This window comes from Trypanosoma equiperdum (assembly GCF_001457755.1).
Source record: "Trypanosoma equiperdum strain OVI genome assembly, contig: ctg_1474, whole genome shotgun sequence".
NCBI classification, from domain to species: domain Eukaryota; phylum Euglenozoa; class Kinetoplastea; order Trypanosomatida; family Trypanosomatidae; genus Trypanosoma; species Trypanosoma equiperdum.
Window position 1 is genome coordinate 139494 of NW_027123476.1, and position 13424 is coordinate 152917.

A 13424-nucleotide genomic window follows, 5' to 3' on the forward strand; every position below is an offset into this window, starting at 1 on the left:
AAAGGGCGTGTGTGAGAAATAAAATGATGTCCCCCTCCTCCCCAGGGAATATCGTTTAAGGGTTAAAGAAAAAGTGGAAAAGGAGATGGAGGAAGCAAGTGTGGGTCAAATGGAACGGTAAGATGGAGGAAAATAACAGAAGGGAAACAGCACTAAAACACGGGTCGGAAGAGCGGTGGACACTGTGTGTACAGTTTTGGATGGGGCCGATCACGCCGTGCGAAAATTTGCCTTTCATACTAAAGTAGTTTAGAAAAGAAAAAAAACATGAATGATCACCGTGTAAGCAAGGAAGGCACCTCGTCCGTGACATGCTTGCTTTAGCATGTGCCCACCTCAGCTAAGCCGATGCAAGGATGACCATCGTTTTCCCCCATTATCAATCCGCACTACATTACCATACATGTGCACTGCGTTTTCGGATCACTTTTACCTCGAGGAAACATCAGAAATATGGCAGGTAAGAAAAAAAAGGAACTACTTTGGTTACCCCCCTTCCCCTCTTCCTCCTCAATGAGCGCGCATATGCACTCCCCTTCAATTCTGGCGCTGACGGGATATATTTGTGTTCTATTTACGCGACTGCAGTGTCTGAAGGAAGTTAAAACAGGGGTTAAGCAGGGAGTGGCATTTTGAATTTTTTTTTCGTTTTGGAGGTGAGGTGGGGCGCCATCGTATGTGACAGCCACATTCTACTTATTTTTTTTTCTTGGAAAGGAGGAGAGAGGGAAGAAAGAGGGAAAAGACGGAAGCACTGTTGGCGCTCCTCATTATAGAGTGGCGACGGTGTCTGGCATTTGGGGGTGTGCAGTGGGCTTCCCGAACCCACAATGCCAGCGCGTTTGCCAGTCGCAGTGGGTGAGAGAAGGCGTGGAGAAGGTTATTTGAGAGCGCAACTAGGCACGAATGGAAGTAGTGCGTACGTACCTCTTTTAGCAGGTTTAGGTCAATATGACCCCGTCGCTACCCGAAACCATTGGGTCATAATTTTATAACCGCGTACTCCCTCCCCCTTTATTTATACGATTTTGAACACTCACCGTGTTCGACGTGCCCAGACACGCGCCTACTGTGTAACTGGAATCGACTACCCACATGATTGTGTTCCCCTATGCGACGTGAGGCCCTAGGGGCAAGCAAGTTCACCCATGACCCAGTTTTTCCCCATTCTCTGCAATCGTTTGCTCACAGCCAGATGCTGCACACGGACCCACAGCTTCAGCAGCAACGGGTTCAAGTAGTGGTACGCGGTCAGAGGTTTGAATCAACTGTGGAAGTTCTGTCATCAAGTTGCGCGCTGTTTCGTTGTTTCTTTCGGGGCGTTGCTGATAGGCTGAAAGGCGACGGTGAGCGGAACAATGACACGAGTGCCTACAGCTTCATTGATTGTCAGACGTGCTACACCAGAGCGGCTACTGAAGTTAACGCCCTTTTCAATTCAAACAAAGGGAGCACCGTAGATATGATGGCTGACGTGGCGCAAGTGGAATGGAAAGAAGATTGTTGCATGTGGCGCTTTGTCTACACAGACAAAAAAATGGTACCCGAAGATGTCGGCGTTGTTTTCGTGTACATTAGGAAACTGTTCCATTGGAATAGCAACGGGGCGGAGGAACAACAAAGGCAGCCGCCACCAAAGTTCCCCGTTCGGTGGGATGAGATGCCATACGACGCACAGCTTACCATGGCACGTGTTGTGTGTACCTTCGGTGTGGAACCACTCCAACACTGCCATGGGCGCCCAACCGCCTTACCCGACAGCTCGGGGAAGACAAATGACGTGGCGCACACACACAACCAGGGTCCCAATGGAGAACACAGTGGTCAAAACAACGGAAGGGAAGGGGAGCAAGCTACACCATGGGAAAAGGCAGAGGCTTACCTGCGAAGCCGCGCGGAACAGGAACGGGCGCGTACGGAAGCTAATGCTGACGCAGTTAGGGGCCAACATCCCAGCGTGGACGACGAGGATTTGGTACTGGTAACGGTTGCATGCTCAAGATGTGGTGTCACGGGGCATACAGACCACAATTGTCGGTACTGAATGAAAAATTAATTCCGGACCGCTGCCGCCATACGTAGGCGTCACGACGGTCTCGCTGTCTTGATTGTGTGTGTGTGTGTGTGTGTGTGTGTGTGTTGGGTGTGTGTGTGTGTGTGTGTGTGTGTGTGTGTTTGTGTGTGTGTGTGTGTGTGTGTGTGTGTGGTGTGCTCTCAGCCCTTGCTCGAGTTTTCCTCTCACCACCTCGTGGTGTTTGGGAACCCGGGGTGCGACGTGAGTTTGCGGTTCATTCGTTTGGATCAGGCGTGACCCCGTCAATGGTGAAATAGCGTTCCCAAATATCTTATTCTGTTTGCTCTCTTCCGTGTAACATGCCCGTTTTGTTTAATATGCTCTGCCCCGCCGCTGTATCCCCACGAGCTCACTAGTAGAAAGGGAAGCAAACAAAAGCCAAAAGCGGTAGCGGGTGTGCGGGAAGCGGGAGGAATAAAGGTGACAACACACTCCAGTAAGCTGTGTCACCTTAAGTTCTCTTGCGTCTGCTTCCTCCGTTTTCCCTCGGAAACTGCGAACCCGTACTCTTTCTTCGTTTACTAGTATTCTGGTCTAACGCTTCCGACCTCACATCTGTGCTTCAGAGAGACAAGAGAAGTAACCCGAATGCCGAAACGAAGCCGTCGTAGTCGCAGCGAAGCAGTCGGCACTCCCTCCTCCACCGACTGCACGCAGGCTGGGATGGTTGTCACTCTCTCCACCCTTTCCACACAAAAGGAGGAGGAATTTTTGGGAGAACCGGTGAGTCAGCTGGACCTCCTAACCCCCCTGGTACATCACTACATGCAACTTATACCGCCATCGGAGGTCACTTATCTGAACCACAGTGGCAGTGCTGCGAGCCGCCCTCACGCTCCTGGAAACGGTAGCCTGGATGGTAATACCACGGTGAGTAGGAGCACACGCACGGAGGGTAGTGACACCAGCACCATAACCTCACAGCAGGTGGGGGGGAGGGAACCTGCACCACCATACAGATTTGAGATGCTGAAATCGTTTGCCATTCCAAACGAGGTCGTCACTTACCTGGAGCGAGTTCCTCTTCTCCCACCCACTCAAGGGGCCGAGGATGAAACCGGTAACAACGAGCGTGTTCGGGGGGAATCATTCGAGGCCTGGGGAAATGTCAACGGCACTAGCAGCAGCGCTCCAAAGGGCCGACACGCTGGGGAAACTGAGACTCTGTTGGTAGCCGCCCTGCGTCGCGCTATGGATGTCCGCCTTCCTCCGTTTGCAGATGACAGTGAGTTTCTTATGGCGCACGAGATGCGCTACATATGGCGTCGGTGGGTGGAAGGTACCTCGGGCCTCGTGGGTTGTAACGAGCACGTGCTTCGTATGCTGATGACAGCCCGGCTGGACTTCTGCCAGCAGTGCAGACCCTGCCAATCCGTAGTGGCAGAGCTCTACGTCCAACATACGGCCATCCGTCTGCAGAAAATGGCACGGCCTCCACGCATTATTCGGCTTTCGAACAAATTAAGCCTTAGTCAACACGAGACCGCTGCCCTTACGTATCTTGTTATATGTCATAGTGGCTCTGTGTGGCCGCAGAAATGCTCGAAAGATTCCACCACTCCTGGTACACTCGCCTCCAGGACTGGTTTGAATCCCGTACAGCTCATGCACTTTCTCGCCGACTATCGCAACCATGTGAAGCAAGGGGTAATCGCCACGGAATCCAAATTCAAGACGACGTTCATGGAGTCCAGGGTGTACATGCCGCAAGAGGTGATTGCTGCACTTGTCGGAGATAATCTCCCGGAGGATCAGCTTATTAAACTGGAAAAAACGGCTCTTGCTGACGTCCTCACCGAGGAGCGCGCTACTATTCGTGCCAAGTTTGCAGAAAATGGGGTGAAGGAAGGGGGAGAAGGCAACGCCGCGGAAACGCCAGTGTGTACAAACGTCCGCAAGAGCGAAAAGCGGGCGGGAAGCAATAACGGATGGGGCGATGGGGATGTCAATGACGATGATGATTACGATGATGAAGAAATGAATCTACATACTCTAAGTTGCTGTAGCGGCAGCCGTTCACCACGGTTGGAGGCACCTGGTACGCAATCAGCGGTGGCACCAAGTGGCAGTGAAGCGCCCGCAAGGGATTTGAGCGCCGTGGAGTGTCGTGGTGGATCACACCCGCAGGCAAACTTTCATTCTCCCACAACGAACAACACGGGGGGCCTAACATCACCCTTGCTTGCGGCAACTGCGCGAGAAAAGAGCGCGCCAGGAGGTCATACTGACCGTATGGACATTGAGGAAGAAGGTGCTAAACCGTATGCAAGCGACATCGAGTACATGGAAGAGTCCTTCAAACTTATAGCGTATACAGTGCGCCTTCATGGTGCAGAGAGCGACATGAAGGATGAAGAAGATGCCATATTTGTACCGAAGAACAAGGTAGAGGCGACGATGCGGGAGCTACACGGGAAGGTCCGAGTTAAGACGGCGGTTCACCTCGCGCGTACAGAGGCTACGCTCAGGTGTGGCACGTTTCTTCCACGGGCTGAGGCCTTATCCCAGCGGCTGCAGTTGTCGGACCTCGAAAAGCGTATACTGTTGCTGATGGTGGGAAATGTTGTCTCGCACGACGTACTAATCGCTATCAACGGTCGTTACGTGATGCGGGATGGTCAGCGTGTGATGACGGTGGGTTACATACTGTTTGTATTGTGTAGCACTCTTCGGGAGCGTGTCAGCGCGCGCAAGGCGTTCTACCTTTCCGGGCCACTAGTATCCAACGGTGTGTTGTCCCTGTCCATTGAAGGTTCAGGACGAAGCTGCTTCAACACAGACCTTATGGATTACATAGTTGATATTGACCGCAAAATTGTCGACTACCTGATGGGTACGGAGAGTGAAACGGCGGAAATGGTACCTGGTTCGCGGCTTTACCAACCAAATGTTTCCATGAGCAGCGTCGTCCTCCCAAAATCAACGACTGATCTGGTTCTATCGACTATACGGCACTATGGCATGTTTGAGGAATGCAAGCGGAACTGTGGATTTGGTGAGGGACTCGGTACAGGGGGAAGTGGTCTGGTGTTCCTATTCTACGGACCAAGCGGAACGGGCAAAACAATGCTTGCAAATGCCGTGGCACACGAGCTCAAAAAGCGGATACTCCTAGTTAACATGCTACAGTTCAAGTCGGAAGCAAAGGGAAGCGACGTGCTACGCTTTATATTCCGTGAAGCAAAATTAAACGATGCGCTGATCTTCTTTGATGAGTGTGAAACCATATTTGAAGCTCGTGAGGCCAACCCGTTCGTTACATCCCTTCTCGCAGAGTTTGAAAAGTACGACGGGATTGTTGTGCTCGCAACAAACAAGGCGCAGGTGATCGACGAGGCAATGAATCGCCGCATTTCGCTGATGGTGGAGTTCCGGCTCCCCGATCAGCAGATGCGGGAGGGAATATGGCGGGCGCATATCCCCAGCGCCCTTTCTCTGCATGAGGACGTGTCCGTTCGTGCCCTGTCACTAAACTATGAAATCTCTGGTGGGCTCATCCGTAACGCAGTGTTAACGGCTCTCAGTAAGGCAGTGGCTCGGGAACGATCGCCGAGTCCTATGTTATGTATGCAAGACCTTGAGGAGGGGGCGCGACTGCAGTTACGAGGCTTCTTCCTTGCTTCTGAAAAACCCGGCAAGACCGTAACGGCGTCGTATCATACTCCAAAGCGCTCCCTCTCCGACCTTGTACTGGAACCTGAGACCCAACAACAGTTGGAGGGTGTAGCACGGTTGGCAAAGGGGAGGACCACACTTTTTGCACAATGGGGTTTTAAAGAGGAAGACTGTGCAGATAATGGATCGTTGTACCTCTTCCATGGTCCAAGTGGCAGCGGCAAGAGTCTTGCGGCGGAGGGCATTGCGTATGAGTGCGCCACGACCATTCGTCTATGCAACTTGGCGGAGCACATGCTGTTAGACAAATTGGAGGTGGGTACTGTTTTCAGCGAGGCACTTACGTTGGGTGCAATTATCGTCTTTGATCAGGCGCAGGTGCTGTTCAATCATTCCCAGCAAGGAGCCCATGTAGCGAAGATCATCCACTACCATTCCAAACAATTCCCTCGACCTATACTGTTCTTAGCCACGGTCGATGGGTCTGGATCGTCGTTCCTTGACTTGCGCTCCACACCGTTGATCTTTCAGCAAGAAATTAGGTTTAGTTTGCCCACACAACACCTTCGACGGATACTGTGGGGTCGTGCACTACCGGAGAACGTACCTGTTGATGAGAAGGGTATCGATCTTGACGAGCTTAGTAAATTATCTGTGTCCCCAAAACTTATACGTGCAGCGGCATTTAGCGCGTGTTGCAAAGTTGCAACGCTACCAGCAGCGAATAGACTCTTGACGATGGAGCTACTTCGTGAAGAAGTAGAAAACATGAAACTAAAGGAAATGCAACATCACTCGCACAACTCAATGTTCGCCTAATTGTGCAGGCGTGGGTTGTGTAAGGAGCGTTTAGTGGTGGCATGTTTCTGTTCCACCCGGAAACCATCACAAAAGGCATAATTACCGACTGGCTTTCATATAACTAGCAACGGAGCCATAACTTTTGTGATTATAAATCGTCCCCCTTGTATTGAAACTGGGTGGGTACGGGTAACAATTGTGGTCAACGGAACTACATGAATCGAATTGGCGGTGGACCGGATGATAACTAAAAGAAACAGTGGAGTTGTTTAAAAACTTTTGAGTCATGCTCCCTCTCCATCACCATCGTTTCCCACCTCCCCTTCCCCCTGCTTTTTTTTTGTGTGTAAGGGGAGAGGGAGGGAATGAAGAAGGCTTAATTGCTCCAGGGTGGAAGCGAGATCATGAAACTAATTAATTGCGGCGGAAAGAGGAAAGGAAACAAATAGTGAGGACGGGAGAAGAAGGGGGTGTACCAGACGAAGGAGACGGGCGAAAAGTTTGATTTCATCTGAACGCTTCCCCGCAGTCAAGTAGCGGCAACATCTGCCGTGCAGCCCGCACAATTTCGCTTAATGGCGCCCTAAGTTTGTTAAACGCCTTCAGATGACTTTAGCGTTGATTTTCACATCACCTTTTCGTTGACGTCACTGATTTCGTCTATGAATTGGGTGCGCAGTGCTATATTCCTCTTAATTTGGTTCCTCTTAACGTCTTGGTGTATTTTTCCTACGCGTTATCAGAAGAGGGCGAAGGAAATAAAATAAGGTGAGAAAAAAAAAGGAGGATATTAGGAGGTGGAAAGGAGAGCTTTTAACTAAAGTAAGGGGCCAAAACAACCCCAGAGTAATAAACTAATAAAGGAACGGTATTACGTGAATGCTAGAGTGGCTCCATGTGGTGAACACATCTGGTGTGGGCAAAGAACGAGGGGGAACACAAAATGAAAAGCCGCGCAGGACAGTGATTTGGGTGAAAAAGAGCGGGTATTTTTTGTTTCTTTGTTTATTTTACTCCACCAGTGTGGTGAAGGGGGGAAATTAGTGTTTGAGATTTGGAAGGGAAGGGAGGACGAATGGTCGGGCAACATTTGTTTGGGCAACCGTGGTTGCAACTCGCTACACACAAGGAGGTTCTCAGACATGAATCGACTGACTTCCTTTTTCCGCGTCGCTTACATCAATGAAATGTGCGTGGAGTGTTGTGATTACAACTGTTGAGCCACCTGCGCAGAGTTCTTTCGGTGGGGCTTTGGTGCGGAAAAATCGCCACAGCAGGCTTCCTGCACCGGGATTGAGGGGTGGCTTTGTTACAGCTGTAGCACCGCATACAATTCGCCTTCCAAATCCTACATTAGTACACATGGGTTGTCGTAAGCGTGCATATATACATATCGTGTGGGTTGTATTCCGATCAAGGAGAGAAAAGAGGGTGTAAACACATTCTTTTTTGCATGTGTGGACTCAGGGTCATGAGACTCAAACGTGATCTCTTTCTTTAAAAAAGGGACGGTTGTTCCCCTTACTCACTTTCGATTTACTCTAGCTGGAGGACAGGTCGCACCACCGCGGCTATGTGCTCCCTTGTCATTCATTCATTAGCACCGTTCTGATTGATTTATATTTGTCCCCCAAGCGAACATATTTGGGTAATCCGCTGTTGGCACATTATTTCCCTCTTCTCTCCTGGTTTACTACCGTAATAAAACATTGCCGATGATTGGATTGCCGTCAACGGTGTGTCCTCCAACAGCTAAACGGAATCAGTGTTAACGCGGCTGCTTCCCCCGTCAACACTTCGGCGGTAATGCTGATGGTGATGTATTCATTTTTGTTGAAAATTCACTCATCTCTCTTTGTTGGCTGGCCTTTGTGAACGACGGTACGAAAAGGGGGAGAGGGGCTCCAACAGCGTTTCATCAGCTTATGGCGGCACACGATGAGGGCAGCACCGCTGAGAGCTTTATTAAAAACTTTTTCTCAGTATTAGATGGGCACGAAGCCTCGCCGGCGTATGATGGTGAAAAACAGCAGTGTGAGGACACGGGGGGTCCGCTTCTACATGCTAAGCAGCGGAAAACACTTGAAGGCATTCTCCCGGTTTGGGTCCGTCTATTAAGTTCATCATCACTCTCCAACCCACAGTGGGTGGCAGACACTAACAGGTTGCGCCCTCGTGTCAGTGGCCACACGCGCGCAGATCCCTTTCTTACGGGTGCCATGGCGGATGGTTGGTTCAATTTATCCCACCTTGCGCCAGTGGTGACACCATGGGCTCATCCACGCCCACCAGAAGCTGCTGCGCGGTGCCGGGTGCTCCGCCACCTCCAGCGGCGTTACGAGTCAGCAGGGCGGCAAACTTTCGTGGAAGAGTTGCTAAAGATTCTGCGGGAGCGCGTCGGTGGCATGAGGAAAACGATACGCCGAGAAGATCTCACTTATGCAATGGAGCAAATCGTAGCTGTTACAGCGGGCGACGTGAGAGTCAAAGAAGAGGGAGACGACAAGTGGCAGGATGATCGAAAGCCCACGGAAATACCTGTGGAGTTGTTGGCGGATGTACTCTTCAGTGAGTGGTGTTCGGTCGCAGAAGGTGATGCATCTTTCACATCCACTAGCGTGCCGCTGCACGTGGTAGAGGCTGATCTCAACACCTATAAGAAAGCTGATGGCATCGGTTGTGACGACCGCGGCAAAAGTCTAGGTGTGAGTGAGGTGAATTACAATTCAAATAATTTCTCTGCCACAGTAGGCATGTTATCTGCTTTGGCATGTGCGTCCCCAATGACAAGTAAAGCGGGCCCGCAGGCTGACGCAAAGCAGCCCTTGCCGCCAGACCGATCCAAGAAGAGAGCCAGAGATTACGATGACGATGATGATGACGAATGGGAAGATGATAGCGAGGATGGAGATGAATGGGAGAACACTTCCACCACAGCTGTGGGTGGGTGTGCCTTTAAGACATTCATTGCGAATAGCACCAGTACATTTGATGTACCTCTCGCGTCTGCTGTGCTGAGTCTTTACGACGTTTCCAGCAACACGGATGGTGGTCACTGTGGAGAAGTAGCGCCGCATGTCACACAAGCACGATGTGAAACGTACTATCGCCGTGGGCAGTTTCAGTGGTTTGTTTTAGGTGAGTCGAAACGACATCGGTCCATACTGGAGTCCAAAGTTAAGAATCGTTAGTTCAGTGGTCGGAAGGGGAAAAGGACAAAACAAGTTTCTTATGGCACCCTTTTTTTTTGTGGGGGTGACTACAAAAAGAGGCATCGGTTGTGTTGATGTTACTTCTTATATGTGTGTATGCGCATAGGTGCACGCACGTTGCTACCGCTTGCTCCCATAACCACTGTTGTCTTTTGTCCGTCGGGTTGACTTGCCCCGTTCACCTTTTGATAGAGTCATTGGTGGCATTTATGTTTTCCAGAAGGCTGCATCAAGTCGAGGACAGCTCCTCTCAAAGTAGAGAATTTCGTCAGGGGCTGCTCCAAGCACAGTCAGGGGATGCTAAAGGATTGGAAAACAACAAAAGGGGGGAAGAGGCAAATGGACATCCACGCGGTTGTCGATCTTGAGTGAAGTTGTCCCGAAAGTTCATTTCGTGGCCCTTGTGATAGCATTGTTGTATAGTTGATTTAGCAAACTAAGCAATATATATATAAGTACTTTCTTTCTTATTGTTGTTGTTATAAAAGGGAAAAGAATACAGGGAAGGAGTAAAAGAGGTAAAGCTGGCAGCAGAGGGAGAGGGGGCAGTAGGAAGGAGAGAACCCCCGTGAAACCGATCTCGGTAGAGAAAAGAAAAGAGTTCACAAGCGCCGAACTCCCACAGCATCCCCATCCTGCATGGTTACTGAAAGATGCCTCTAATTTTCTTGCAGACGCAGGATGGTGCGCGCATCGCGGTACCAGAGGAAGCCGCGCAGCTCTCGGGAGTGGTGCGGCGTGTGTTGGACAGTTGGGAAGAAATGTACGGCTTCGCGTCACCGGGGACAGCAATAGACGGCGACACGTACGTATGCAGCGACTCTGACTCCGAGCGGACCCCCGACCGAATTGGTGACGAAGATTACGACGGCCATCGAAGCGGCATGAGGAGTCTTAATGTGGGTTCAATCAACGACGTGTGCGAACGGTCTTTAGGGTCCAAATCAGCACTGAGAGGTAGAAAAGTTAACGGGTTTGAGCGGGCGTGCTACGGTAGGGAACAGGGTAGTCCATCGAGAAACTCTGACGATACAGATGGCACAGCGAGTGTTCTTGACGACGATGAAGCCGATAACGACTCTCCTTCACCGTCACCTGTTACGTTTTCTCTTCCAACGGTGTGCACGCACGGAGGAAAAGCCGAATCAGAAGCAAAGGGAACGACACCTCGCGGACATGAGGTAGGGCTGGAAGGCGATCGTCAGGAGAAATTTCACGCCAGTGGAGACAAGACGGTGCTTGGCAACAGTGGTGGTTTCACGCCATTAGAACATCATGTGCCACTTAGGGGAGATAAGGGGGGAACCAGTGGAGATGATAGCGCCACGCCCAGCACCTTGGATGATGATGAAAGTAGGGGAAGTGGGGAGGAAGAGGAAATACAGGCAGGAATGGGGGGTGAAGAAGGCGGCTGCAAGGATGAGCTGTCACAAAAACGATCGTCAACCAAATCACGCGAAGTGTCACCGAGCACCAATACCGCCGCGCACGCCATCACGCTTGGTTCAGATGATGATGAGTTACAGACTAGCGACCGTGGTGCTGAAGATAATAAGGACCCCCCCTCCCTATCGGCGGAGGTCACACCCGAAACACTTGAACGTGATGGCAAAACCTCCAATGTGGAATCAAGTCCCTCAGAGGTGTGCGGCTCCAGGATGTCAAAGGACGAGGAGCTGGTAACGGCTAATAAATGTAGCCCCGTTGCCGCTGCTGTCGTGTCGCCAAGAACAGACGAGGCAGAAGAGGGGCTTACGCAGGAGGTTTTCGTAGCGTCAGGAACGGGATCAGTCATGCCTTTCTTCACACCAAACAGTCAGACAAACGAGGGGCTTGTGTCCCCCGGGAGTTACCATCAACGCACCCCATGCATGATCGGGGACGAAGACGACTCCACAATCCCCAGCGGTGACTGTGCATCTCCCACAATTGAGGAGACATTGCAGTTAGAGACCACTTCGCGGCCACTGTGCCAGCATTCAAGCAAAGGCAAGGACGTGTCATCTCCCATAGAGGGTTCTAGTCGTTTCTCAGGTGAAAGGTCACTAAGTCCTCGTGGACTTATGAGTAGCATGAGGGCGGATAGTGTTTCCCAGACCCGGAAGCAGCAACCCAATAGTAGTGCTTTAGGCGATGACGGCGATGATGAAGGTGCCAATGGAGAAGTCGAGGGCCGCCCGATGCGGCAATGCATGCACATCACTGACAAGGAAATCGTCATCAAATTGCAGAACTGGTTTTGTGATTCAAATGAGATAGCCGGTGAGTGGGAAGCAGCGGGAAAGACGGAATCGAGGCGAAGCGGGGCGAGTAGCAACCTCGAGATTAGTCAGACAATACCATTTCACTCCTCACACAAATCTTCACTGGGGAAGTCAGCCAGCAGCAGTACCCTACGCCCAAGCAATACTTGCATTCCAGCGGACTTGTCTGCACCTTTAGACGGTGCTCCGTCGCTTGAAGTATCGACTACCTCGGAGACGCGCAAAATACATTCCGCACGTGGTCCCCGCGCAGATGAGCGTGCGTCGCGGCCCTACCGAACTCCATCAACCGATGCCGTGCGATACTGTGCCGTGTACCTCCGGCACTTCGCCACGATCCATCAACAACACCCCTACGAGAACAGTCGCCAGGAGCAGCTCCTTCCCACACTCGCGCCTGAACCTCTCACTGCACCTCTAGTGGCACTCTTGACTCCCTGGGAGCGGAATTTCATCTACCGCGACATACTTGGTCAGACGGAGGAGCAGGTGTCACGTGCGATGGAAATAGTTGAGCATTCACCAAATATGAGTTATACGTACCCCACTCCGTTCCTCAAGGTTTCTGGAATTTCCAGAGTGCTTCTAGTAGAGCCCCCCGCTGCGGAGCGCGTTGCTCTGTTGCTGCGCGTCATGCGCGCGGCAGAAGTGCTCCAAGTCCCATCACTGCGGAGCCTCTGTGCAGCGTGGTGTGCTGACTTCATTGTGAGAGCGAGCTATGGGGCCCGAGACCATTTTGAGGCGGCGGCGTTAGTTCGCAGATGCTTCCAAGTGCAAAATGACTGGTCACGCAAGGAAATGGACTGCTTAAAGCTGGAAAATGAGTGGCCTGTAAATGAAGAAGAATAGAGAGGTGAGTAAAATGAAATTAGTTGAAGAGAAGGAACAAAATTGAGGTGGGGGGAAGGGTGTGGCAGACAGATGGTGAAAGAGGCAGTCGCTCGTTGATTAGGGAGGTTTTGAACTGCGGTAGGAAGGCATGTGTTTCATTCTTCCTCGGCACTGCAAATAGAGTGGATGGAAAAGGGCTAAGGGAGACTTTTGAAAGTTAAAAAAAGGAGATTACGTTGGGCGAAACAAGTGGTTTGGGGTGAAAAGGGCGTCATGGTCGTGTGTTCAGTGTAATTAAGAGTGAATGAGTGTCAAAGAGGTTGATGGAGGAAAGTTTGTAAAACATCGGTATCGGTGTTTCTCTGTTTATTATGTGACTCACTTCTAGGTTGCTACCTTACCGACTCTTGTCAGGGCTCAGATGGGGAAAAGGGAGCGCGTGGCTCCACCTTTTCCCTGACGAAGAGAAGGCGGCTACCTCTTATTTGCTTGGGTGAAGAGCCAGGCAGGCGCAACACCCCTATCATATTTCATATAAGAAACACGCAAAGAAAAAGCGGTGACCAATGCAATTTGGCTCCGTCACATTATGTTGGTGTTATCCTCTTCCTCCCCTCCTCCCCCCCC

General features: G+C 51.1%; 4 protein-coding genes across 4 annotated transcripts; all 4 read left to right on the top strand.

Moving 5' to 3' along the window:
• Nucleotides 1-1111: 1111 nt before the first annotated feature.
• TEOVI_000718400 (uncharacterized protein) lies at nucleotides 1112-2044 on the top strand (the record flags this gene model as incomplete). Its single annotated transcript, XM_067221656.1, has 1 exon — nucleotides 1112-2044. The coding sequence occupies one exon, from the start codon at nucleotides 1112-1114 to the stop codon at nucleotides 2042-2044; it is 933 nt and encodes a 310-aa protein (XP_067077757.1).
• Nucleotides 2045-2662: 618 nt separating this feature from the next.
• TEOVI_000718500 (AAA ATPase, putative) lies at nucleotides 2663-6508 on the top strand (the record flags this gene model as incomplete). Its single annotated transcript, XM_067221657.1, has 1 exon — nucleotides 2663-6508. One exon carries the CDS (start codon nucleotides 2663-2665, stop codon nucleotides 6506-6508), a length of 3846 nt encoding a protein of 1281 aa, XP_067077758.1.
• A 1907-nt stretch (nucleotides 6509-8415) lies between these two features.
• Nucleotides 8416-9681, top strand: TEOVI_000718600 (uncharacterized protein; the record flags this gene model as incomplete). Its single annotated transcript, XM_067221658.1, has 1 exon — nucleotides 8416-9681. One exon carries the CDS (start codon nucleotides 8416-8418, stop codon nucleotides 9679-9681), a length of 1266 nt encoding a protein of 421 aa, XP_067077759.1.
• A 674-nt stretch (nucleotides 9682-10355) lies between these two features.
• Nucleotides 10356-12815, top strand: TEOVI_000718700 (uncharacterized protein; the record flags this gene model as incomplete). The annotated part of the gene is made up of 1 exon (XM_067221659.1): nucleotides 10356-12815. The coding sequence occupies one exon, from the start codon at nucleotides 10356-10358 to the stop codon at nucleotides 12813-12815; it is 2460 nt and encodes an 819-aa protein (XP_067077760.1).
• Nucleotides 12816-13424: the final 609 nt, after the last annotated feature.